Source organism: Puma concolor, chromosome D4 (assembly GCF_028749965.1).
Source record: "Puma concolor isolate L17-30 chromosome D4, mPumCon1.1.hap2, whole genome shotgun sequence".
In the NCBI taxonomy this organism is placed as follows: Eukaryota; Metazoa; Chordata; class Mammalia; order Carnivora; family Felidae; genus Puma; species Puma concolor.
This window is the reverse complement of record NC_141679.1, coordinates 11,289,264-11,316,144: the sequence shown is the minus strand read 5'-3', so window position 1 is coordinate 11,316,144 and position 26,881 is coordinate 11,289,264. Positions and strand designations below refer to the sequence as shown.

The 26,881-nt window shown below is 46.5% G+C and overlaps 2 protein-coding genes and 1 long non-coding RNA gene across 3 annotated transcripts in view; 1 reads left to right on the top strand and 2 right to left on the bottom strand.

Moving 5' to 3' along the window:
* Positions 1-5,734, bottom strand: part of LOC112868677 (uncharacterized) — a 134,222-nt gene extending 128,488 nt beyond the window's left edge. The window contains exon 1 of the long non-coding RNA XR_015243442.1: positions 2,974-5,734. This is a non-coding gene — a long non-coding RNA (uncharacterized LOC112868677). The remainder of the gene's footprint in view (positions 1-2,973) is intronic.
* A 2,036-nt stretch (positions 5,735-7,770) lies between these two features.
* TMEM252 (transmembrane protein 252) lies at positions 7,771-12,989 on the top strand. The gene is made up of 2 exons (XM_025931696.2): positions 7,771-8,113; positions 11,894-12,989. Exons 1-2 carry the CDS (start codon positions 7,836-7,838, stop codon positions 12,117-12,119), a joined length of 504 nt encoding a protein of 167 aa, XP_025787481.2. The 5' UTR covers positions 7,771-7,835; the 3' UTR covers positions 12,120-12,989.
* A 4,497-nt stretch (positions 12,990-17,486) lies between these two features.
* The window catches only part of PGM5 (phosphoglucomutase 5), a 181,396-nt gene continuing 172,001 nt past the window's right edge, over positions 17,487-26,881 (bottom strand). Inside the window, exon 11 of the mRNA XM_086684957.1 lies at positions 17,487-18,969. Within this exon, the coding sequence (XP_086541083.1) occupies positions 18,880-18,969 (90 nt within the window). The 3' untranslated portion in view covers positions 17,487-18,879. The remainder of the gene's footprint in view (positions 18,970-26,881) is intronic.

The window sequence follows — 26,881 nt, the reverse complement described above, 5'->3', positions numbered from 1 at the left end:
TTCTGATTACTCAGCTGAAAAAAAAAAAATCAGAGTGAGTCAGGATCACTTACTGAGCTGCCACATGGCACACATTTTAGTTAGTCTTCAGGATGACATATTTCTCTGTCCTCAAGGACCTTATTATTCAGTGCTGAAGAAATAAAAGAAAATTAGTAATTATACTCCAACTGGATGGTCTGTAAAGGCTCATCCTTGAGTGTGCAATCATAAAAATAATGTTTTCAAAAAGCACATGTTGTTCTAGTGAAGACAGTGAAATACAAAATCACATATATGGTTTTATCCTAATTGTGTAAATAATGCCCACTCACGTCATCGTATACTCTGAAAAACGGTAGGGTCAGATTGGCAGGCTGAGAACATCTGTATGCTTTTTGTCCCTCCCCAAATTCTACTGAAACGTCACACAAGAAAAGTTAGAATGGAAGATCAGAAAATGTGAGGATTTCCTAGAAAATGAAATGAAGAAAATTGGATTGACAGAGCAATAAAAACTTTTTAAAAAGCCAGTCAAAGGATACCGCAAAGGTAAGAGCTATTTGTACACTAACTGGAGGAACTTCAAGATCAAGGTTAACCTGTAGCATGTAGGGCGGGTCCTTGTCAATCATAATCTGGTCAGTAAATTAAAAGATTGCATTATGAACTCAGGGGCCGGTCATGATCTGACCATGTCCTTCATATGCTGACGTTCTGACAACAGAGGTGTTTGCTTCCACGTTAAAGCCTTGTAACTGTTTTAGACAGTGAGCCTGGGGGTGCCTGGGTGGTTCAGTTGGTTGAGTGACTCTCGATTTTAGCTCAGTTCACCATCCCAGGATCATGGGGTCGAGCTCCATGTTAGGTTTCAAGCTGAGTGTGGAGCCTGCTTGGGATTCTCTCTCTCTCTCTCTCTCTCTCTCTCTCTCTCTCTCTCCCTCTGCCCTTCTCCCCTGCCTGTGCGTTCTCTCTCTAAAAAAGTAAGGAAACGGGGCACCTGGGTGGCTCAGTCGGTTAAGCGTCCGACTTCGGCTCAGGTCATGACCTCACGGTTTGTGAGTTCGAGCCCCACGCCGGGCTCTGTGCTGACAGCTCGGAGCCTGGACCCTGCTTCGGATTCTGTGTCTCCTTCTCTCTGTGCCTCTCCCCAACTTGTGCTCTGTCTCTCTATGTCTCTCAAAAAATAAATAAATGGAAAAAAAATTTTTAAAGTAAGAAAGGAAAGGAAGAAAAGGAAGGAAAGGAAGGAAGGAAGAGAACCTGGGGACTAGCCTATCAGAAGGGCTGACTCTGGACATAGAATTAGAGTAGAACTTGATAAATCTACATATACAATAATAGGAACAGGGTGGGAAGAGGTGACAAGAAGAGGAAAGCACCAGATGCTTCTGATATGAGAGGTTTCCAGCTCTCATATGCTGTAGAGAGGAACCTCCCACACCAAGATCATCTACCTGCACACCCTAAAAGCTGGCCCCGATCATCAGCACTTTATTCGCTGGGATGATTATTGCAGCCATAAAACAGAAAAGCAGCCGTGTGAAAGAGATAATCAGATTTCTGGATTATTAAAAATATAATCACCATTCCTTAAAAATTGAGCTGAGTATCTAAACGGGCACAGATGAATATTAAATTAATGAGCCGGAACATTTGGCTAAGGGACGCTTCCAGAACACAAGGCAGGGATAAAGAAATTTCCAGAAGCTCCCACATCTATCTAAAGAGTTTGTAAGGGAAGGAACAAAGAGAATAGATAGGACGACATAACAAAAATCAGAGGTGACTGTTGTTTAGTACTGAAGAGATATTATAAACTTGTGGATTTTTATGTATTGTGTTTCAATTTACTTCCGTTTCTGAAATGTTGGTGCTCAGATCGTCCCATCTTGGGCTAGTGCAATCGTTCTCAGCCAAGGGCAGTTTTGATCCCCAGGGGACATTTAGCAGTGTCTGTAGATATTGCTGATTTCCGTGACTGGATATCTAGTGGATAGGGTTACCACTGCACGATGCACAGAAGAGTCCCTGTTGCAGAGGATTTTTTGGCTCCGAATGTAAATAGTGCTGAGGATAAGAAACCCTGAGCTAGCGGAGACCTCTTCAGGGGGGCTCCCATACCCATTAGGCCTAACTCTTGGAGTGTTCCTTGCTTTCCACTTTAACATTACATCTCCTGGAGCTTCTGCCTGAGCCCCAGAATCAGCCACTTCTCCCAACATAGTTGGGTTATTTGGTGGGATGGTACATAGAGACAATAATCAGAGCACCGTGGATGCTCATGGCTGCTGGGTTGTCACTGTTTGCAAAAGAAGATCATGGGGCATCTGGTGGCTCAGTCGGTTAAGCGTCCGACTTCGGCTTAGGTCGTGATCTCACGGTTCGTGAGTTTGAGCCCCGCACGGGGCTCTGTGCTGACAGCTCAGAGCCTGGAGCCTGCTTCGGATTCTGTGTCTCCCTCTCTCTCTGCCCCTCCCCTGCTCACACTCAGTCTCTTCTCTCTCTCTCTCTCTCAAAATAAATAGACATTAAAAAATTTTCAAGAGAAGATCAACATGAAAGAGAATTTCGTAAGGTGGGACACAGAACCCACATTATATTTACAAGTAATTGACCATCATGCCAACTGGTGTAAAAGCAGGCCGTCCAATTCTGCCCTGCCTTCGCCTTCTGCTCTGATTCTAAATGGTCACAGAAGTAGGGTCTCTTTTCAGTTTTCCACAGATCCACAAAGAAAATAAATCTTTTCTGGCTTATTTCTGGATTAAGTTGGAAGCTGAGCTCTTTCTAGAACAGAATTTGTCTTCTTCCTTGGTCCATAGACATGACTCAATTTTGTCACCAAAACTTCATTCAGAGAAACAGGTGGCCAGCTCATGGGTCACAGTTCGTCAATTTGAGTTTTTAAAATACTGTTCAAGAATACGATTTATCTTGATTCCTAAGCGTTTTGGCACCCCAGAAGTTTTGTACCCTAAACGAATAACTCACAGGTCTCACCGGTCCTGGCCTTGCTGGGCATTCTCTGTCCTTCGTGCTCACTAGGTTCATCCCAAGGTGAATGCGAGCCTTGTGCCTCGGTCTAATATCACCTTACCACACGGTGCCACACATTTTCTGAGAAGCTGTCGTTCCCTGCCAACCTAAAAATGTCTGCATGCAAATCTTCCTGAGTGAGTGGGGCAAAAGTTTCAAAAGCAAAGAAAACAAGGAGAAGGAAGTGGCCAGTGCTCAATGAACCTGCACGTGTGAAAGGCTAATCCAGAAATCACTCAGTAATCACCACCATGAAATCGGACCGGGCTGACATGGCTGGCTACGCATATGCTCACCTTTCCCCCCTCCCACAAAGCTTCACTTCCTAAACCAAAGTGACCTTCTGAAATCTGGCCACTCTCCCCCAGCTCTTGACCCCTCCTGTGCAGCAGCTCCTACACACCCTTAGCTAGCTTCCTTCCAAAGTCCCCATTAGCCTCTCATCCAAAACAATACAATTTTCCTGTTTTTGAGAGAAGGGCGCTGGCCCATGTGCACGGTAAACAAAGGCCGGAGTGCAGAGAGCTGTTAGAAGCTGCACAAAATCTACATATTACACAGGAGAGTCCGAAAGAAGGACAAGGGTTCAGGGGGCTCTGACATGGGAGGCAAAACAGCGCTTGGACCTCAGCTGCACTCAATGTTCAGAAGTGCTCATGGGTCAGTCATGCTCAAAGGAACAGTGTTGAAAGAGTGATTATGTTTTAAGATGGTTTGGCTGGCGGCCAAATAACGTCTTACTGTCCATTGCCAAGTCAGGAGCTTTTGCTGACGAGTGAATTTTTAAGAATTATAATAATGAATAAAGAAACTGGTTTAAAAGCAAGACATTTTCTAGATGGATCTCCTTTTTGAGAGAGAGAGAGAGAGAGAGAGAGAGAATCTTAAACAGGCTCAGCGTGGAGCCTGACACAGGGCTTGATCCCACAACCGTGAGATCATGACCTGAGCCGAAATCAAGAGTCAGACGTGTAACTGGCTGAGCCACCCAGGCGCTCCCTGGATGGATCTCTTGAAGGGGACTCGGGACAGAAGGACTATGGCTTGGCTTCTACTGGATCCCAGAACATCTCTCTAACAGAGATGGGCTTCTACCCATATTCCTCTGGTGTATTCTTCTTCCCATCAGTCCCAAGCCGTCTGTATCCACTCGGGTGACTCAGAAATCTGTGTCTCAGTCTCTCTCCCTTTAAATGGAGTCGATATTTTTGGCCTCTCCTTCTCACACTTAGTGCTGGGTGATTGGCGAGGTGGACAAGATCAGGAACATTGGCCTGGGCAGTCAAAGCAGACCTAGGAGACAGGACAGAGCATAAGGAAGCCAGCCAGAGGCTCAGAGAGCTCCTGAAACTGAATCTTTCAGGTGATGTTTTGGTATTGGGCTCTTTACTGGATTTTTAAAAATTCTCTCCAGCCCTGAGGATTCGGCCTGTGTTTTCTCTTCTGTCATCACAACCTCCCTTCTGCTTGAGGTTCTGCATCTTCCAGACTGACGGAGAGCAGGGTGCTTTCTCTCAATGTCTGTGCTATTTCACCATCACCATTTTTGAGGCATTAAAGGAGAATAATGCTCAGAGAGCAGTCATGCATGTGGTTCAGAACTGAAGCAGAATCACAGTTTTTTTATATATATATAAATATATATATTATTGTGATTCTATATATATATATAATTTAATAATTTATATCTTTAATAATAGTAAACACAAATAGACAAAAATAACTTCCGCCTAAAGCTTACGGGAGGACGTCTCAACCGTCGTGAGGGAGACACATGGTTCCCAGCAATGCTTCGTGTTTCCATATTGACTTTTTTCTCTTTCTCTCTACTTTCTTCACAAACTACAGATACTCCTGGTCTTTCTTCTTGATGCCCCACCTCCCCGCAGAGAAACTCCTCAACTCTTCTGAGCCCAAGGTCGTGCCCTTTATTTTCGATCAAGTAAGTGACTCCTTTCCTCCTCCTGCTGTCTCCTGGATCTGGCCCCTTCCTACCCAATTTCACCACCAATAATCACAGTATTGATGATGTTAACAAAAACGGTGAGCGTGATCACAGCCTACCTTCACGGGCTGGGTTCTGTGTGCAGACACCGTGTAAACACTTAACCCCGCTTGTCCCCTTTGAGACAAAGGGCTGTCCCCAAAGACCTGTCTTAGTTATACATTGCTGCCTAACAAATTGCCACAAAACTCAGCAACTTAAAACAACACACGCTTATCATCACACAGTTTCTGTGGGGCAGGAAGCTGGGTGTGACAAAGCTGGGTCCTTAGCTTTGCGGCCTCTCAAACTAGGTGTTACTTAGGATATAGTCATCTCAAGGCTCAGCTGGGCAAGGATTTGATTTCAAGTTCCCATGATCATTGGCAGGATGCAGTTTCTCCCTGGCTGTTGGCCACAAGCTGCCCTCAGTTCCTCGTCATACGGGCCTCTCCAATAGAGCCATGCCCTTCTTCAAAGGGTATAAGCCATGAGGACAATAGAAAGTCTGCTAGCAAGACAAAGCTAGTGGGGAGCCTTGGTGGCTCAGTCGGTTGGGTGACTGACTTCAGCTCAGGTCATGATCTCACGGCTCATGAGTTTGAGCCCCACATCAGGCCCTGTGCTGACAGCTCAGAGCCCGGAGCCTGCTTCGGATTCTGTGTCTCCCTCTCTCTCTGCCCCTCCCCCGCTCATGTTCTGTCTCTCTCTGTCTCAGAAATAAATAAACATTAAAAAAAAAAAAAAGCTGAAGTTACCATCTTTTGCAACCTAATTTCAGAAGTGACAGCCAGCCATATTCTATTTTTTAAAAAAATTTTTAATGCCTTTATTTATTTTTGAGAGAAAGAGACAGAGCGCCATCAGGGGAGAGGCAGAGAGAGGGGGAGACACAGAATCTGATGCAGACTGCAGGCTCTGAGCTGGCAGCACAGAGCCTGACGTGGGGTTCGAACCCAGGAACCGCGAGATCGTGATCTGAGCCGAAGCCGGGTGCTTAACCCACTGAGCCACCCAGGCGCCCCAACCATATTCTACTGGTTAGAATCAAGTCACTGTGTCCAGCCTACCCTCAGTATGTCCAGCCCACACTCAAGGGGACACAGATAACAGAAGGCGGGGATCAGCAGGGGCCATTTTGGAAATCTGAAAACCTCAAGACCAATTGGGGAAGAAGGGAGAACAAAAGGGTTGTTTTCAGACTGTAAGGATAATAGCAACACTAGAAGAAGAAAGTAGATGGGGCAAATATTAAACCTAATAAGGGTAGAGGTTAGGAGGCAGAATAGGGAAGCGTCTTATATCATTTTTGATCCCGTGTCTTTCTCTCTTTTAGCCCGTAACATGAGATGATGGGTATTCGGCTAAAGGATGTGCAGGGAACTACGGGGCACAGCACAAAGAATTCCTTTTCCCATTGGGAAAGTAAATGGAAAATAATCGTAACAGAGGAGCAGGGTAGAGGAGCAGCGGGGAGGGACTGAAGACAATCTCTCTGCACAAATGTGACCCAGAGTCCCGGTGGGCAGGAGACTCTCGGCAGGGACATGCCAAACCATCAAATAAAATTGGAAGGAATCGGAGCACGCGCCAGATCTAGAACAGGGTGTCTGTGACCAAAGACGGTCAAGACGGAAGAAGCGAGCCCCAGACAGAAAACAGAAGGCTGGTTCCGTAAACCTTTTTTGAGGCGAAGCTACCTAGAGCAAGGTAGAGGGGAGAGGACAGGGAACATTTTTTTTGCACAGCAGCTACCAAAACAAATTTCATTTCATATGTATCTTCAGAGGGGAAGAAAGACTGCAGGACTTTTCAGAGGCTTTACTATGCTTTGTGACACCCTAAGGTGTACGTAAGGGAGGGTGTGGATTGAACAGACACCGCTTCTCACACGTGTCTGTCTGTTTGGTGCGGTGGCGGAGACATGCTGCACATTTTAGGGCATACTCTTTTATTAAATACCTGTGGCCTCTTGCAAGAGCAGGAAAGTTAAGCCAAGCATGGTTGCCAGCAGTTGAGCAATAAGCAAACATTTTTTTCTCAAACACCTGCGTGTTAACCAGCAGTGACCCCACGATCTCAACGTTTGGGTCCAACGGTGGGAAAGATACAAAACCAGAATCAGAGAAGTCACCAGATCATCACCTTTTCCAACCATCCCCGGAAACTCCCCCCCAAACTCCCAAAGCTCCGCCGATTACAATCCTTCTCTCCAGAATTCCCTTTCCTCCCCCTGTGGATGCTCATTTTCTTATCCACAGAGAAGGAATCAGGGAGTTCATCCCCACGGGATTTTCTCCTGGAATTTTTCCCAGTAACATAGGGCGAAGGCAATAAAGGGAGTTCCATTGAGAGAGGCAAGACATACTTGTTAAGAGCTTTAAAAATGTCTTTTTAGTACAGAGAGAGAGAGAGAAGAAATCAGGGAAGGATCCCCTGCCAAACCACAAAGAAGATAGTTCATCAAGGAATGCTAATTTCTCGAGCATCAGTGGAGAATTACCCACCAGGGGGATTAAGAGATCCGTGCCCTTTTAATCAAAGGAGACCTTCCCTCAAACAACTGGGGTTGGCCGAGGGTCCAGCTCGGAAGAGCAACACAGCAGTGAGAAGCCACGCCTTCCTGCATTACACAATGCTGTGTTTTTAGGTTAATCCTCCAAGGATATTACGGTTACTTTCAATGGTTAATGAATAGCTTCTAAGTGCCTACTTCACTTAATTGTCCAAAGGCCACTTGGTCCCAGAGCATATAAAGCTTCGAGCTGGCTAATGAAAGCATTCTCGAGGAGCCAGGGAAGCAGGGGAGAGGAAGGGCTGCGGAGGGGCAGGGATGCGGAACAGAACCGGTCTAGTGCTCTGTGCCCTTGTCCTCCTGACGGGCTTCCTGATGATCTGCCTGGGAGCCTTCCTCATTTCCTCAGGATCGATGTTCAACTGTCAAGGGAACCTGATCCTGGCCTATATGCTTCTGCCCCTGGGGTTTGTGATCCTTCTGAGTGGAATTTTCTGGAGTACCTACCGCCAGGCCAGGGAAAGCAAAGGGGTGTTCACGCACGTGCTCAGACGACACCTTGCTCACGGGGCACTGCCCCTGGCCACAGTCGACAGGTACGTGCTGAAAAGCCAGGGGACAGAGGGGAGCTGCAATGGGGCTGAGTTCTGGAAAAGTGGAATGACCCTAATCCCACAGTGGAATAATATCCACGTCCCGCCAGGCTGTATGTCTAGAAATGGAGCTTTCTTATTGGGAAATTACTTGGGGTTAATCCTTAGGAAGCATGGGGCTGCTTCTGGGGAAATCCGTCAAGTAGAGGGAATTTATATCAGAGAAACCACCTCTCCCCCGTTGAAGAGCTACGTCAGCCAACTTAAGAGGCTTAGGTTCTTTTGTTGTATCATGGGAGCTGTCCTTAGGGGCAGCGGGTGGTTAAGTTACCTGCCACAGCCTGGCTACCGGGTTATAATGAAAGCAAGTTCCAGGCCCAATTCTGCCACACAACAAATGAATAGACAGGCATAGAATTAGTCCTGCCACCTCTTCACGAACTCTGTGTGGTCCCAGCTTATGGACCTTTTGGGTGTTCTGATCACACCTTGCATGAAAGATTGATTCAAGGCCAGATAATAACATTCCAGAGGTAGTTCAGTTAATCTTACCACCTCACACCCATTATGATGGCTATTGTTTAAAACACACACACACACACACACACACGGAAAACAAGTGTCAGCAATCCAAAACCTTATACACTGTGGGTGGGAATGTGAAATGGTGCAATCATTTTATGAAGAATAGTACAGAGCTTAAATACAGAATTACCGCTTGATCCAGAAATTCCACTTCTGGGTATACAGACAAAAGAATTAAAAGCAGGAACCTGAAGCGATATTTGTATACCACTGTTCCCAGCAGCCTTATTCACAAGAGCAAAAAGGTGGAAACAGCCCATATGTCCACCAGTGGATGAAGGAACAAAAAAGTGTGGTCTACACACACAGCGGAATATTATTCAGCCATAAAGAGAAGGAAATTCTGACACATGCTCCAGTGTCGATGAACCTTGAAGACATTATGCTAAGTAAAAAAAAGCCAGACGCAAACAGACAAATACTGTATGATTCCACTTATATGAGATGCAGCGAAATTCACAGACAGAAAGCAGAACAGTGGTGACCAGGGCTGGCGGTGGGGGAGGAGGGACTTACCATTTACTGAGTACAGAGTTTCAACTTGGGACGATGGAAAAGTTCTGGAGATGCCTGGGGTAACGGTGTGGCTGTACTGAATGCCGCTCGTCGGTACACTTAAAATGGATAAGTGGTAAATTTCAGGTTATATATATGTTGCCACAGTATAGCCAAATGCAGTTCACCTGAGGATTGGTATCAGACAACCAAAACCCTCCTAACTCTTGGCCCACCCACCACAGGACCATTCAGGGATAAAACCTCAAGCATCATCCTTAAGACACAGGCTGCAAGACTCCTTAAAAAAATTCTTTTGCCTTCTTGATCTAAAATATCTTAGCTACTCAACATGGATGGCACTGGAGAGTGTGATGCTAAGTGAAATAAGCCATACAGAGAAAGACAGATACCATATGGTTTCACTCTTATGTGGATCCTGAGAAACTTAACAGAAACCCATGGGGGAGGGGAAGGAAAAAAAAAGAGGTTAGAGTGGGAGAGAGCCAAAGCATAAGAGACTCTTAAAAACTGAGAACAAACTGAGGGTTGATGGGGGGTGGGAGGGAGGGGAGGGTGGGCGATGGGTATTGAGGAGGGCACCTTTTGGGATGAGCACTGGGTGTTGTATGGAAACCAACTTGACAATAAACTTCATATATTGAAAATAAATAAATAAATAAATAAATAGTATAAACCATTGGAAAAAAAATAAAATATCTTAGCTACTGCATGTATCCTTTTTTCCCCCAAAATGTTTGTTTACATTTGAGAGAGAGAGAGAGAGACAGAGACAGAGACAGAGACAGAGACAGAGCACAAGCAGGGGAGGGGCAGAGAGAGAGGGAGACAAAGAATCCAAAGCAGGTTCCAGTCTCCAAGCTGTCGGCACAGAGCCCAACATGGGGCTCGAACTCACCAACCGTGAGATCGTGACCTGAGCTGAACTCGGACACTTCACGGACTGAGCCGCCCAGGTGCCCCATATGTATCTTGATTATAAGCAATTTTACCCATGATGGTTGATTTTTGGCATTATGCTAATTAGTAAGATACAAATTATAATAACCAACCCCCATTTCCAATGTTTATTATGCTAACTAGCAAGGTCTCTGGGTTTGATAAAAGATTAAGATAACTGGAATGATCATAGATGATGCTTCTCGAGGGATGATTTTTTTTTCTTGTATAAATGTTAAATGATTGCCTCGAGAGTGTGAATCCCTGATAAGAGTAACTGCCTATAGGAGGTAGCTCGAATTTACTAACACACGCATAACATCCCAGCGTGCTGAATTATTTTAGTCATCTATGATGCGGCTATCATGACACCACATTGACCTGCCTCTTCCCACGGCACCTAATAGGTACCCAGCCTACTCAGAGCGGCCAGTAAGTCAGTTAAGGAAACGTTGCATTGCTGAGAAGCATTTGTATTCAAAATGGGAACCCACACCGAGGCATCAGAGCAGATGAGTCTACGGTGGTGGAATGTGGGGCTCCGAGAATGTGAACTGGTGTGGGCGGACGGGTTTGGGAGAGGTGGATGGGATTTGGGGGTGGGTGGCAGCGATCCGGAAACTTCTCAAATCACTCCAGGCAAAAGCTTCCCTCTCTGTCTTCAGTGTCTTTATGCGTGTGCCCTGTGACACTTCTGAGTGAAGGCTGAGATTTATGCCATACAGTAGACAGCGTCTTTAGCCATCTGGCTTTGGGCCTGGTAATATTTGGAATGGAGCTGTGGCCACAAATGGCAGTCTCTGTTCTGTTGTGGTTACATACCACAAACACTCCCTGTAGGCACCGAGGGATTCGCGCTATAAATAAACCCATCAAGCTCACCCTCTCTCTTCCTCACCTCGCACCAACCCCCACCCCGTCCCATTCATGATGGAGAAGCCAGAAGGATTCAGCAATTAGCAACGTTGGGCAAGATTACCGATGAAGACATCACCTTCGGCGGGAATGGCTCCTTTCGCCATTGGCCTATTGGCATAGAAAGGGCTGCAAGTGAAATCTACGTGAAGTTGTCAGTGGAGATAGTTTGAGAAACGCGTTATGTTTTTTGGAAACGTGCTTGCTGAGACTTGAAAAAGGGAGAAGAAAGAGGGGAGCATCTGTCAGAGTTGAGGAGATTGCACCGAGCTGGGGTTTTTTGTGTTTTGCTGTGTTAATGTTTTACGTGAGTGTAGTTGACACACAATGTTACGTTAGTTTCAGGTGTATAACATAGCGATCTGACCAGTTTGTGGGCTCTGAGGATCTGAGACAGTGAGTGCAACCACATAGAGAAGGAGGAGTGTATGCACGGGGACAAGGATATGATGAGTTAAATAACTGGGTGGAAGGCAGCTCCAGCATTGAGGCCCCCTCCTCCTGCCCTCTAGAAGAACCCCCAGCTGAAAGCCCCTGGTTCCCGTGAGCAAGAGGAAGGAAATAACTCAGAATAACCCACTGGGAAAAATATGACTGTAGAGTCACACATCCCATGGCTGATGAGGAGGGTTTTGCTGGGAAAAAAAAAAAAAAAAGCACATTTTTTAAAAAAACTGGTGATGCCAGGGAAGAAGTACATCTGTTTCAAAATCAATGTTTCTTAACAGTTTGGCTTCACACAGTGTGATTTGAGAGAGTCAGGCATATGCCTCTTTGGCGTTAACCACTTAAATAACATGTGTACGTGTGTGGCGTTTTGATCCCCAGGCCAGATTTCTACCCCCCTGCGTATGAAGAGAGTCCTGATGCGGAGAAGCAACCCTGTCCGGCAGAGGGAGAGGCCTCGGATGTCCCTCCACCTGTGTACACAGAAATGGGCCTTGGATTCGAGGATGCACCTGACGCCCGCCCAGAGGCCCCACCTTCCTACGAGGCGTCCGTGGCAGGCGGGGTGGCGACAGCCACACCATTTGCAGGACGCTCAGGATGCTGAAGCAGGAGATACTCTCTAGTGCTTGGGATGCACCCTCATGGGATACGGCTGCTGGTAGTGAACGCGGGCACTGGACGACGGGAGGGAAAGGGTCTTCGGGGACCCTCATGAGCGCACGCCGAGGAGATGGGGGAAACGACAACATTACGGTTTCCTGGACGTGCTTTGGTCTGCAAGGGCAGCGTGGGGTCCCGGAAGGGTGTGGTGGACAGCAAGCCACATTTCAAAGGATCCACGCTAATCCCAGCCCAGTTGGGCTTTTGGACTGCCATTTGGAGCTGTGCCCCAAGAGGCTTTTAGCTCTCACTCAACCCCCTCCAGCACCCCAGCCCCCAACGGGGAGAACAGGTGCTGCTCATGGACAGCCATGGGCTTTCAGGTACATTACCCAACAACTGCAAGAAGAAAGTGTACTGGAGACGAAGGGTCATCATCCCGTTTAATTTGCAGGTTTTGGGGGCTGGCTTTGCAGCTCCCCCCGTTTACCCTATTAACTAGAGTGACAGCGTAATAATTCACCTTGCGGGAGGTTTCCTCTTGGAAGCCACGAATGTTACTTTGTATGACTTTCTTTTAATTGTGTGTGTGTGTGTGTGTGTGTGTGTGTGTGTGTGTGGTTTCTATGTGGACAGCAACTGTAATATTTGCTTTCAAAATGGCTGGAACACAGAATTTTGAAGGAAGATCTTAAAAATGGGATGGTTGTACAAGCAGAGAGGAAGATTTCTCAGGCACTCAAGTGGAACAGACTTAAAAATTCATAAGGCACAGAATTTAGGGGAAGAAACTGTATTAGCCATAGGTTGTATGAATCTAGATTTTGATGTAAATCTTGAAAAGCATTAAAATATACATGTATATTTCAACAAATCGCCCTGTGAATCTCTAGACTTTGAAAGAAAGGAGACTATGGTGGAATGCTTTGATCCTTAACAGAAAGTTCTCTGTGTCTCAAGATATGGATCCATGCATTTTTGACTCGGGACACTTCTTTTAAAACCCCCTGATTCCTCCTCAGCTTTATTATATTTTATGATATGTTTTAATATAAGAGGACAAGTCGGGTAGCAGGGTGGAGGGGAGAGATGCAGCTTAATGTGTTGGCGCTTGGACAAGAATCTTCTTCTCTCCGGGCCTCAGTTTCTTCCTCCATCAAGTGAGGAATTTATGCTGGGATTAATATCTAACAATTACAGAGTGTCTTTTATAGGATGGGCTCTGCACCATAAACTTTGTGTGCTTTGGATTTAGCCCTCAATATACTCTTCGGTAACAGGCGCAGTGGCTATTCCCCTTTTACAGACACATAAACTGAGACTTTGAGCCATTAAGCAACTTTCCAGATGACCTACAGTTGTTTCCGGGAGGGTGAAGCAGGGTCCACAGAGGGGCGTGAGAGGATTTTTCGCTTCAAACATTTGTGCTGGGTTAACCCTGTCTTACTTTCCTCCTCCCACAGAGCAGTCTGGACTTCTGTCCTGCTTCGGAAAGTGGGTCCTAACAGGAGCGGAGCCCCAGGGCAGGTGCACTACCTTAAAGCCCTTGGGGAAGCAGCCAAGCTTGCTTTAGCGTTTGCTTTTTTTTTTTTTTAATTTAAAAAAGATTTAAATTTTTTTCATTGTCATTGACATCTAATAGGGTTCACTTTTAAAATGTAAATAAGCCCCCCACGTTTTCTGCCCAGGAGCTTGGCCCTCACCTCATGGTGCAGTTTCCTTGCCTCTGATCATTCTGTCGATGACGAAAGATGGTTTGGACAGTGGTGGGAAGGGTGAAGATCTTTCAAGGAGGAAGAGAGTTGTAGAGATGGAATGGGGCCTCCATGGCCTCCTCTTCTCCTTTTTTGCTGAGTGCACAGATTATGCGTGTCCTGACAAATACACAGGGAGCCACAAGAAAGGAAATCCTGGTCCCTTTACATGAAACATGATTTTGGGCATCCGTGATTTGAATCCTTGACATCAAGGGCATAACTGGATATGAAGGCCAGTCATGGTTGTCCAACAGGAAGGTGATCGTTTATCTGCAACGCAATTTATTATTTCTCTCTTGTCATGTCTTTCCATTGCTCTACTGAGATTGTTCTCCTGGAATATTCTCTGGGGTCTGAGCGCATCCACTGACCTGAACAAACTCTGTCATTGGGCTTTCTTCCAGAGTTTGCTTTGTAGCGGATGGTTACTCCCACTTCTGATAGTCACATGAAACACACTCACTAAGAGAATCGTTTTGATCTCTTTACTGCAATAAATTTTGTACTTAAAATAAGGACCACTAATAGACATTCATTGCTTTCTTAAAAACATATGTCCTTTGAGGCAAGCTTGCCTCAAGGACATGGGGATTACCCCAAACAAATCTCACCTTTGAGAGGCCCAACAGTTAAGCCCCACTGCAACTCAGAACAAAAGTGTTCTGTGGTGCTTCGTAAGATTCACCGGCCACCCCTGGGAGATTTACTCAAGGAGGCATACACTGCATCCCCTCGTCTTCCTTAAGTATGTGGTGAAATGAATGGTGATGGGTGGAGAACCACGATTCCCTGGATGGCAAGGGAGGCCTGTAGGCTATAAGAGTGCGGGGAAGAGGCAAACTCCCACCACAGTCTTCCCTCCTTCCCTCCTCCCAAATGGGAATGGTAGACTCACCCATCGAGGAAGGGGAATCCTCAGAGGTGCTGGCTCTTCAGTATTTTAATCTTGTAACATCCCTCTTGAGTAGCAACTTTAAGTACTCCCCCATCCCCCCCCCCCCCAGAAGATGTGCATCACGAGGTCGGTTATAGTAACTATGCTGCATCTTACGCATATCCAAGATGCAGCAGGTGTATATTTGAACTCTCCACTCCAAAACTCCTTTTACTGGTAAGTCTACCCATACCTTAAGTATTCTACATAAACACACGGTCTTTGGTGAGGTATCTCCCCAGCTTCCCTATATTGCAGGGCACATCCTAGGCATGAAAAGACGATAAGAATGTGGGTATATAATGCATACACCATGTTCTGTAATTTTCCATGACAGGTTAGGCTGATTCACATACCAGATGGGCTGTCAACTGCATGAGCCACGTCCACCGATAAAGACTGTGGCCAGTTGAGGTGGAAAAGGCATCTGCTAAGCTCTGCTGCCTCTGGCAATCTCTTGCTGTTTGTAACTGTTGAAGGGCCAGGAACTGATTTACGGGCAGTTACGTCATTTTGAAAGGTGCACGATTTTCTCAGGCCCTTCTCCACTTGGGAAAGGAAATGTCCTCCAGGCAGGTGTCTGAGATGTCAGTGTCCATGTGCTCCAAGAGCACCCAGTGCACGATCAAATAATAAAACGGAGTCACCTGTTTTGTCGCTACCATATCCCCCAGGTGCTTTTCAGCTTCCACGCACCTGCCATGGCGGATGGATACGGCTGTCAAAGTAAATCCCATGCCTTACACTGACCCACAGTTGGCCAATCAGAAGTCAGCACACCATTGGCCCCGTCATTGCCTGTATTATCTGCAGAGACCGCTGGCTCAGAACAGCCAATTGTCAGCCCAATGTGCCACCATGGGGCCAACCCGTGTTGGGGTTCTGAGACTTCCCGTGTAGAAAGCCTTCAGGTCATGTCCAAGGCCTTCAGTCTGAAACGTCACACAAAACGATCTGTTCCGTGAGTACTTTGGATATAGGCTGTACCTTGGATCAGTAAGATTTCATACATGATCTCATTTTAATAATGGCTGCCTGCCATTCTCAAGGTCAGCTAATAAACCCAAGAATCACGAATGAGGCAAAACAATTTTTTTGTTCTAAGGGACTGGCTGACACCTGGCAGGATATTTAGAATCGTGGTCTCCTCCCTGTAAATGCCTCCATGGTGTGTATCCACACACATTTCCAAACACCCCAGGGTAAGTAGTGGCACTGCCCTGGTTGGGAACCATTGGATCATCCACACCGTCGCTCATCATTGTTCTGGAGGCACATGGTGTAGCGAGTAAATCCCTCAATATTAGCCGAGTAGAAGAGGGGGCCCTCATAGTTGCCACACTCCATCCACAGCATCTTCTATGACTGCCTCCTGGGGTCCCCACAAAATTCTTGGACCTCTCCAGTCATTCATTCTTCAGAAAGACTGGTGGCTGGAGATTCACCTTTAAGACAGAGAGACCAGGGATTTCCTGTCTTCAACGTCTCCTAAGGGTAAGGCAAGAGCAGATACATATATAGTTCTGCAAGAGAAGCTTGGATTCTATGCAGAGTGGAAAGAACATCCCGGCAATGTGAAACTGAGCAGGTTCCCAGAGGGAAAGGCTGTGTCCTAGGGTCACTACACGACCTCCTCCTTGGCAACCTAGCTGAGAGAAAGCTCTGTAAAAACAGGTGGCCGTGCAGTTGCTTCTTTCCATAGCTGGGCCCAGACCCATGCCCCGCCTGGTATTTATAACGCGGTGTCTCCCTCGACCTCACTCGTCCATGCCATCCTCCCACCGGACCCAAGGCCAGCCTCCCCTCCAGCCACCCTACCTCTCCACTCTTAGTCTTCGTTCCGCTACACCGACCCCTGGTGAAACTACATAAATGGTTATAAGTCCCGGGAAGCCCCACTTTTTGGGAAACCCCTCAAGTGCCACGGGTCTTGTCAGCTCAGAGTCCACCTTGCTGTGTTTCCCAAAGCGTGTTGCTTGTACCTCTACCCTAACATTCACATCCTCCTGTTCCCAAGTTACAAACTCCCGGCAGCGGGAATCATGTTTTGTACATCTCGCTGCACCAAAAACAGGACTCTCTATAAAGTAGTTGTTCAATCAGTGTTTGCTGAATGAATGAATGAATGAATGAACGAATGAATGAATACCTGGGCTGTGCCAGACACATATGCTAGAAATAAAAAAAAAAAAACCAGAATTTGTAAATGAGGATTTACATTTGAACCTCGAATTTAGAGATGGTCAAAAATTCAGCAACTTGAGAAAAATTACCTATTTTCTGACCTAGGAGGTAAGCCTAATAATGCATCCAAGGTGTGTTGACCCACACAGAGCCGCGCAGTGAATACATGGCCGACACAGATATCCGCTTAAAGCCAGTGAGAAGCGAAGCTTTAAGGCAAATTGCGCTCGTCGCTGACAAATATCATAACTTTAGAATCTCTGCTCCAAGCCACCCTCCATTATTACAGAATGAAGATACTTAACGATGAAATGCCAGTTGCCAATTTATTTTTCTGCTGACTCCCGAGGGCAGTTTTGAGCAATTTGCCCTTTCTGGTTCCATCTATGTAATTTAATGAAAGCCAGCCCTTGGGAGTGTTCTGAAAGACAGACTTAGCAAAGTGTGACCAATATGGTGAAACAAACAAGCAAAAATCCACAATCCGTGCAAAAGGTTGAAATAAGGAATTTCTTTTTTATTGGCTACTAAGTGTCCTAGCGACTTTCTGACAGAAGCAGAGATAGAAAGTGGAAACAAATCCCTTACTGGGAACATCTCCCTGCTTGCACGAGTCTTGACTACAGCAACAACACATTGCTTAACAGTCAAAGCGCATCACGTCATCTGTGCTGACGACGGGGTAAGTGACAGTGCTGTTCCCAAGGAAGCAAAACATATGCAAACAGGTCCCACGCACCACACCGAGTGTCCTGGCTGAGTACAGACAGAGGCTGCTAGGGCCGCAATATCCTGCTCCTGGGCAAAGAAAGCCAGTTGTGACCTTCTGGTTTCCATCAGGGGCCCCCCACCCCTCATCAGGCCCATAACCACCACCCAGTAAGTACTCTATTCCCTACTTTTACGCCATCACATTGTCTCCTTCTACAGCCGCTGTAAGATGTGAACAATGTCCAAACGATTGCATTAAAATAGACACTTATAAGATAAGAGAGAGAGAGAGAAAGTCAGAGAGACAGTGGACATGGTGGTATTCTGTCTTCCCAGGAGGAATTCATGTAAACCCCCGTGTCACCGTACATGATGGCGTCAAGGGAGCGCTGGTGGGACCGTAGGCACTCATTTGCAGAGTCCTGCCAAGAAACCACTCTCCACCTGCACGAGGATTGGCTGAGTTGGAAAGAACGCAGCCAGCTTAATAGCGAAAATAATATTTACAAAATAAGAGAGGAAAACACCCTTTTGATATGCTTCGCTGGAAGTGTGCATTGTGATCTGCAGAATGCTCTGGAAGGCGTGAGAGAACTCGGCTTGGGGACTCCGGGGGGATGGGAGGGTGGGGAAGGGGACATACGGTGGCTTGTGGGCATGAGGTGCGCTATGAGGGGCTCAACCTTCCCCCCACAGGAGACCTGACCCAGGATGGAGAGCCAAGCCCTCCACCACGCCGAGGAGAGTCTTCTGAGCTCCGCCCAGGGGCACCTGTGCCTTCGGGCCAGTTTAGTTCTGGCACTGCGCTCTGACCATGATTTCAGCACCTTTCCGCACCGGACAGCAACGGCGCACAGATGCCAGGATGGACACCTTCCCAGCCCGCTAACTCTTTTCTCAAAAGGTGAGGTTCCTTTGCATGCTAAAATATGGATACCAAATGACAGTGCAGCTTTAACAGACAACGGAAGCCCCTGTTGCATTTGGAGGAACTGAGCCAAACCCAAACAAAACAGATTTTTTTCTCCTCCCCCCCACCCCTCCCCCCCATAAACATATTATCTTTTTTTTTTTTTCCCCAAAGTCGTAAAAGGCACAAACAGGTAGCAAGAAGGCGTGGGTGAAGTATGTCCCGCCAAGCGCTCTCTTTTGGCCCTCGTCACTGATCTTTCCTCCACTCAGGTGATGACTGTGGGGCCCCTCCGGCCGGTTCTCTCATGAATCTGGGAGATTTTCAGCGCAATGGCTATGAGAGGGCTCAGCACTGCCTGGAAAAGGAGGAAAAACAGTCTGTGAACAACTCACATCAGTCACAGGAGGGCTGCTGTGATTGGTTTCTGTCGCAAGCGTCTGGATTCAAGTATGATTTGCAGCTTATAGGCAGAGTCAATAGCTGGAGCGACACCTGTTTGCCAGACCCTGGTTCCTCTTCCATAAAAGGAGAGTGGAGGGAGTAGGGCGGGGACCCTGGGGAGGAGACGGTCTCCAGAGTCTTGTCCCGGCCCCCCCAAAATGCTGATCTCAGTCGCGAACCTACCACTCCAGCTCCCAGAGCATTGGGGCATTTCATGAACAGAACTCTGTGAATTAAGGAAGTTCAGAAAATGCCACAGTCTTCCTCTGCTACATTCCCCGCCCCTGACACCATGTACACCCCCAAAACACGTACGTGCACCAGAACTTGAGGAAAAACATTCATTCTCCAGCCTGTGACCCCAGGCCTGAAAAGCCTACTATCTTGATGTTCCAAGAGAAGAAGACCAACCCATCGGCCAGTGTCGCAGAAAGAACTGTTCATTTCTTCCCATCAAATAACACGGTGGCTCACAAGGCTCCTCAAGGTCCCCCAGAAGGAGGGTGGTTTAGAGACCTAAGCAATAGGTCCCCAGAAAGGCAAAGGACACGCAGAAGAGAATCATTTCTTGCCCTCTAGCTGCTTATCAGGTCACAGGAGTAAGGCATCGTTTCCCAGAGTGTGGGACACGTACACATACACATAGATGACACGGGAAGTTATTTTAGATGGTTCACGGACATGGCGTTACCTACAAAACGTGAGAAAGTTACTCTGTTTTCCATTCTTCTTCAATGCTCCTAATGCATCAAGGAGAAACTCTTTAATACATTAACCAAAACAGAGCATGCCTCAGACAAGCATTATCTAGATAGAAGGCACTATCATTGCAGGTTTTATTGGATTCATTTTTGTGGTGAGCTTTTATTTATCAAGGGATACTGTTTCTTTTTTTTTTTCATGTAGATGAAAACTTTCTATAATAAATAAGTACTGAAGTGAAAGAAAAGTAAGACCATTTCAGGACAAATACTACTAGAGGGATACCAATAAAAGACACATTTGGGAAATACTGGCATAAGGGAAGAAACAAAGATACCGTGTTGAGGAGAATAAAGCCTGTCATTTTCAGAGGGGAGAGGAGAATTCTGTTACTTGCAACCCTCACCTCTTCCTGACAGAGACAGGGATGAAGGGAGCATATGTGTTCTAACTGGACAACAAGAGCACAAGCAAATGCCCAGGGCCCGAGAACAAGCACAATAGCCCAGTGTGTCCTCAGTGGGGTGTAGACACAGGGTAGTCCTAAGTGACAAGTGAATAAGACTTGTTTGATTTTTTTTTAATGTTTTTAATGTTTTATTTTTGAGAGAGACAGAGCACAAGCAGGGGAGGGGCAAAGAGAGAGGGAGACACAGAATCCGAAGCAGGCTCCGGGCTCTGAGCTGTCAGCACAGAGCCCGACGTGGGGCTCGAACTCACGGACTGCGAGATCATGACCTGAGCTGAAGTCGGACACAGACGCTTAATCGACTGGGCCACCCAGGCGCCCCGTCATAAGCACACTCCTTAATCCCCACTGCCCATTTCACCCACCCCCTACCCACCTCCCCTCTGGATCATCACTTTGTTCTCTAGTTAAGAGTCTGTTTCTTGGTTTGTCTCTCTCTCTCTCTCTCTCTCTTTTTTAAATTCTGCTTTCTCCTTTGTTTCTTAAATTCCACATATAAGTGAAACCATACACTCTTTCTCCGACTTATTTCGCTCAGTGTAATACTCTCCAGTTTCATCCGTGTTGTTGGAAATGGCAAGATTTCATTCTTTTCTCTGCTGAGTAATATTCTCTTGTGTATATATGCCATATCTTTTTTTTCTCCCTCAGATCTAGGGCTAGGATTAGGGCCAACATCCCATCTATTTAAGAAAACGCAGTGAAATTGAACTTGGCACTTCAAGAACTGAAAAAGTAAGACGTACTTGACTTCACATCGTTGCAAGGGTCGAGATCAAAAACTTTGAACTCCACATCTTTAAGTGATGGCATCTACTGGCAAGGTGATAGGGAAGCACAGTTTTAACCAATGCTATAAACACTGCCACATTCTCTTAACTGATTTCCACCGAACTGGAAGACAAACAAACCTAAGCTTTCTGTTTCTGTAAAACATCCTGAATGGGGTCACCAGCACAGGAGCTGTGACTAGTACATCACTTTCTAATCTGCTCACCTACTTGAGCCTCTAAAGAGTGGATTATGTGCTTATCAGGAATCAGTTAAGTTTGTTCCTAAATAAGTTAATACCTGTTATGCTTGTTCAGAATATGCAATTATGAAACTGTATGCAAACCAGTGAGATGTGAGTATACACAGGAAGAGTTCTTTCTATGAAAATTAAGTTGAATATTTTGGAAAGAGTTCGGTAATGGGAATGAGCTAATCCTGCGAAATTAATGTGAGGGAGATACAGCGAAACACTGGGGAAGAATAGAAAGTGTGCAGAATGGTAAGACAGGGTCTTATGCTAAGAGGAAAATGACTTCACTCACGTGTGGAATTTGAGAAACACAACAGATAACATAGGGGAAGGGAAGGAAAAATAAAATTTAAAAAAAAGAGGGAGGCAAACCATAAGAGACTCTTTAATTCAGAGAACAAACTGAGGGCTGCTGGAGAGGAGGTGATTGGAGGGATGGGTTAAATGGGTGATGGGAATTAAGGAAGGCACTTTTGGGAATGAGGACTGGGTGTCATATGTACAAGGTGAATCATTGGGTTCTACTCTCCTGAAGCCAAGATTACACTGGATGTTAATTAACTTGAATTTAAATTTTAAAAAATGTACAAAACACTTTCTTCAGATTGCTCCCCAAGTGTGTTTAAATTCCCGCTAGCTATAAACAAATTAAAGGCAAACATTACTGATGAATAATGAGTGGGAATCTTCTTAAGAAAGATAACCACACCAGCACACAGTGTGCTCATGTTCAAAGAAAAGGTCTGAGATCACTATTAAAATATTGAACAATAAATATATACTTTGGTGTTTTGGGCTAAAAATACAATGGTCAAGATATGTGCTTAGTTACTTCTTTTAACTCTTTCTAGACTCATGAATCAAGCACTTGTCCCTCGCTTTGATCATGTCAGAGAAAAAGGCTTCAGTGGTACTTATGCATAAAGAAAGGAAAGAAATACAATTTTGGAGACTCCATATGAGGAAGACCTTGAACATGGGGGCCCCCAACTGGAGCAGAGAGCTCCAGGCCAACACAGCACAGAAGCTGTGAAGTTATCTACCCTCAAGGGACTGTGAGGGTTTGGGAAGAAGGACATTAGTGATGATCACCATGGACTGAACACTACTGAACACTACACATTTTCCAGCAACCCAGAAAGTCTTCAGATGTTTGTATGACCCTACAGAGTTCTGGGACAGGTCCCTAAAAATGCCCAAGATTAAAATGTGGAATGGTTGCTTCAAGTCATGAATTAAGGATCATAGAGCAATGTCTTTTTTTCTTGCCTGAGTGTATAAAGTAAATATATATGTTCTAGAATAATTGGTCATGCCACGCAGGCAGGAGTTTTGTTTAACTCAGGGCTTTTCAGAAGAGTGCTTGCTACTTAGGAGGTATTCAATGGATATCAGCGGCTATATCAGCTTGGTAAAAAGAAGATGAGATGATGAGGCAGACAGAGACCTTCTGTGACCATCGTGCAGGGTGCTCTGGCCAAGTGGAAGGATCACTGGACGTTTGCTGTCATGGTTTTCTTCAGAAATCACAGCTTTTATACATGTGAACCTCAAGCGCTTCTATCATCCCCCATGCATCATGAAAAAGAGGGGAGGGGTGTCTGGGTGGCTCAGTTGGTTGAGCGTCCGACTTCGGCTCAGGTCATGATCTCCCAGTCTGTGAGTTTGAGCCCCACGTCGGGCTCTGTGCTGACAGCTCGGAGCCTGGAGCCTGCTTCGGATTCTGTGTCTCCCTCTCTCTCTGCCCCTCCCTGGCTCATGCTCTGTCTCTCTGTCAAAAATAAACATTAAAAAAAAAATAAAAAGAAAAAGAGTGAAGGGAGATTAATTTTCCTGAGACAATGGGAAAGGCCCTGAGAATGAATAGTGAGCCAAGGAGTTAAAAATTAGAAGCCTACGCATGTGAGATTTCCGAGGTAGCACGAAAGGCAGAGAGGAACATGAGTTTTGAGATCTTCTTGTCACAGATGAGGAAACACAGAGAGTAGCCAGGTTGGGCCCAGGGTCACACGTCTGTTTGGTGGCTGAGCAAAGAACATAGTGATGCCTCCTTGATGGCTCCTTCCATCCCACAATCCTGACCACGAAGAATGACCAGGAAAACAGACTGGATGAAAGGGGCGAAGTGGGAGGGATGATGGAACAGTGGGGTCGTCACCCACTGCACCGGACAAGTCCCAGCTCAGCTGAGCGGTCAGACGGGACGGACCAGCCATCTGCACTGACCAAGAGCAGGAGGGACAGTAAGAAGAAGAGTGTTTCTGGTTAAGTGAATGCATTAGAAGGTCCGAGGTGACTCTTCATGAATAAAGGGACTAAGCTCATACAGCCTTTAATCGATGAGAAATATAACATCTTTGTTTTTTCTCAGAAGTGCTTGACATAGTTTTTCTACGCTCAAGAGCAAGAAGGAGTGAGTACGTCTCTTGCTGCAAATGGATGGCAATGTATCCATCCAACAGCACCCTCAGTGTGGCTCCAATGTCTTCCTCCATCTTGGACGGTTGGGAGAGATATTTCCTACCATCTTTAGTTAATAAGCCTACTGGGCTGCAGAGGGAATTGGAGGCTGTCCCTACTTAAAATTCGGATGCTTTGTTTATCGTGGGTTTTAATTACATTGATTTTGATTTTTTTGAGTTTATTTATTTTGAGAGAGAGAAAGAATACGTGTGTATGAGTGGGGGAGGGGGGGAGGGGGGGAGAGAGAGAGACAGAGAGAGAGAGAGAGAGAGAGAGAGAAAGAATCCCAAGTAGGCTCCAGGCAGAGCCTGACTCAGGGCCTGATCTCACCAACTTGTGAGATCAAAAACCCACAATCAAAAGTTGGCTGCTTAACCAATTGAGCCGCTAAGGCACCCCAGCGCTGATGTTGATTTTTTAAAATATTGCATTGCAATATTTATTTTGATTGCTGAGTTTTGGGTGCCTTTTTAAATTGTGCATCTAGCTAACCTCACCCTAAGCCCTGTCCTGTATTAGGCTGTAACCTGTTCGTGCTCCCTCGAGGGACAGAGTGGGTTTTTCCTTTCACTTTTTCTCCCATCTCCTCCTCCTTTATGTTGCTGTGGTGGTGTTTTTGATCCATATGCGTGTAAATTAGGGCCACAAAAACAAACCCCTAACCAATAGACAGGAGAAGTGTAAATGATCCGGATGTCACAAGACTCAAAGTAAATAGTTAACTGATTTTTTTTTATTTTGGAGAAAAAAATACATCACTTATGAAGTCAGATTTGTCAGAATTTGTGGAGGGAACCTTGCGCTGGACCTGTCTTGAAGGAGGAACATGACTTTTGTGGTCAGGGAGGTGTGGGTGTGGGGAGGATGGGGGGGTGGAGGGAGGGGATAACAGCACTTTTTCGAGTTCCTGGTCGGGAGCAGGTACTACAACCCAGGAGAATGCAGCTCCCTGACCAACAGAAGATACGGACCCTCTAGAGTCAATAAGATAGGAACCGGTAACAAATGCCACCTGCTTCTGATTCTTAGAGGCCACTGGCATCCCCACTCCTGCTGATCTGCCTGCCCCCCACCCCTGACTTCAGGCCAACATTTCGTTTTAGTCCACATGCTGTGGGCTTGGTTTAAGGCAGTGGTTCTCAAACCTGAGCGTGCATCAGAATCACCGGGGAGGGTCTGGGAACGTGTAGACTGCTGGTCCCCTCCCCGAGCTCCTGAGCCAGGCGGTCTGAGGAAAGGCCCAAGAATGTGCATTTCTAACAAGTTGCAGGTAATGCTGCTGCTCGGGATTCAGGGCCCACACTTTGCCAACCGCTGCTCCAAGGTGCTGATTACTGGGCCTGCCGAATTCTTTGCTCCAGCTCGGTTTTTTTTTCTTTTCTTTTCTTTTTTTTTTTTTTTTTTTTAAATGTCTTTAAAATTCTTTTATTTTAGAGAGATAGCAGAAGCAGAGGAGAGGGGCTGAGGAAGAGAGACAGAGAATCTCAAGCAGGCTCCACGCTCAATGTGGAGCCCGATGTGGGGCTCGATCCCACGACCCTTGGATCATGACTTAAGCTGAAATCAAGAGTCAGACTTTCAGCCAACTGAGCCTCCCAGGCGCTCCTCAAAGTTTGGTGTTCTTGTTCACATCACACAATTCCACGTTCTGCCACAGCTGACCAGACCAGGAGCGGGTCCCTGACTCACAGTCGGCCATCAAAGGCTGGTCAGCAACCTTCGAGATAACAGGGGACAAAACCCAGCTGATCAGATTCTTTCCCTCGGGGATTAAACTGATAGGTAATGAAAGAATGAGGCAGTTACCAGTGGGAGTGAAATTAACCCCGAGGTTAGAATTAATTAGCCACGAGGGTATAAGGCGCCATGGTTATGCCAAGGCAGGGACTCTGGGAAAGATGACAAAGAATTAAAAGAAAGAAACCAGGAAAAATAAAGATTAAAGACAACAGAGGAAAATAATAAAGAGTTGGCAGAAAGAAAAAAAAAAAACCGGTGTTTATCCCAGTAATCTCTAAAGGAAAGATCCATTAACTCCCACCAGGGGGCCTGGATCTATTACTTTGTTCAAGGTCTGGCCTCCAGGACCTGCCCCTGTGACAGGACTCACCCTTGGATTTCTTGAGCTAACCCTTGGTCTCTGGGGGCTCTAAAATAAATCAAACGAAAACAAAATCACTTTGATCAAATAAACTCACCCAACTTGTTTCTCTTGGGTCATTTTGAGGGACCAGCATTGCCCAGCTTTCTACCACCAGCGAGAAAAAAAGCTTTTTTTTTTTTTTTTTTTTTTTCCCTTAGAAAACAACACTTCTGGCCAACCAAAATTAATTTCCTCACCAGATCAGGTCATGGCTGCACCAGCCTCTCCCACCAAATCTCTCCCAAGGCTGGGCCGGAAGTGCTCTTCGGTGGGTCTTTCTCTCTCTCTCCCATGTGCAAGCAGCTACCAGTCCCACGGATTGTATTTGCACAGTGGCTCCACGACCCCCCACTCCCCACTCACCCCATTGCTCCCTCCTCTGCCACCCCTGGCTTGCAGGAAGCTGCTGACTGTTCTCAGCCTCACCACACCGAGCTTTAGGGACTCGGACTCGTTCACCTGACACCCTGATGTACAAGTCTCCGATGATCCCTCCAAGACCATCCTCAGCCCCTCTTGGCATGGCTGTTAGGCTCTGGGTGGCTGGGTCTCACTCTCTCTGGTGGGCAGACTAACAGCCCCCAAGACGTCAGTCCTAATCCCTGGAGTCTATCAATGTGACCTCAGGTGGGGTGGCGGGGTGGGGGGGAAGGTTCTTTCCAGATGTGAGTAAGCTAAAGATCTTGAGATGGGGAGATTTTCCAGCTGGGCCCTAAATGCAATCGCTGCTGTCCTCAGAAGAGGGAGGCAGATGGAGATCACATACAGGCACACAGAGGAGCTGAGACAAGTCGCAGCCCGAGGTGGGGGGGATACAGCCACAAGGCAGACGTGGTTCCAGCTGCCAAAAGATGGAGGGGGCAAGGAAGGTTCTCTCCTGGAGCCTCCCGAGGGAGTGCGACGCCCCGATCACAGAATGCCAGCCTCCTGAACCAGGAGAGATCCATTTCCGTTGTTTGAAGCCACCCAGTCTCTGGGACTGAGTTACAGCAGCCACAGCAAATGACTGCCTCAATCGGCTGCCT

Excerpts from the sequence above, each read along its gene's own strand:
- TMEM252 (XM_025931696.2), top strand. The coding sequence starts at position 7,836 with ATGCGGAACAGAACCGGTCTAGTGCTCTGTGCCCTTGTCCTCCTGACG. Across the intron at positions 8,114-11,893 it reads CCCCTGGCCACAGTCGACAG|GCCAGATTTCTACCCCCCTG; the intron begins GTACGTGCTGAA and ends TTTGATCCCCAG.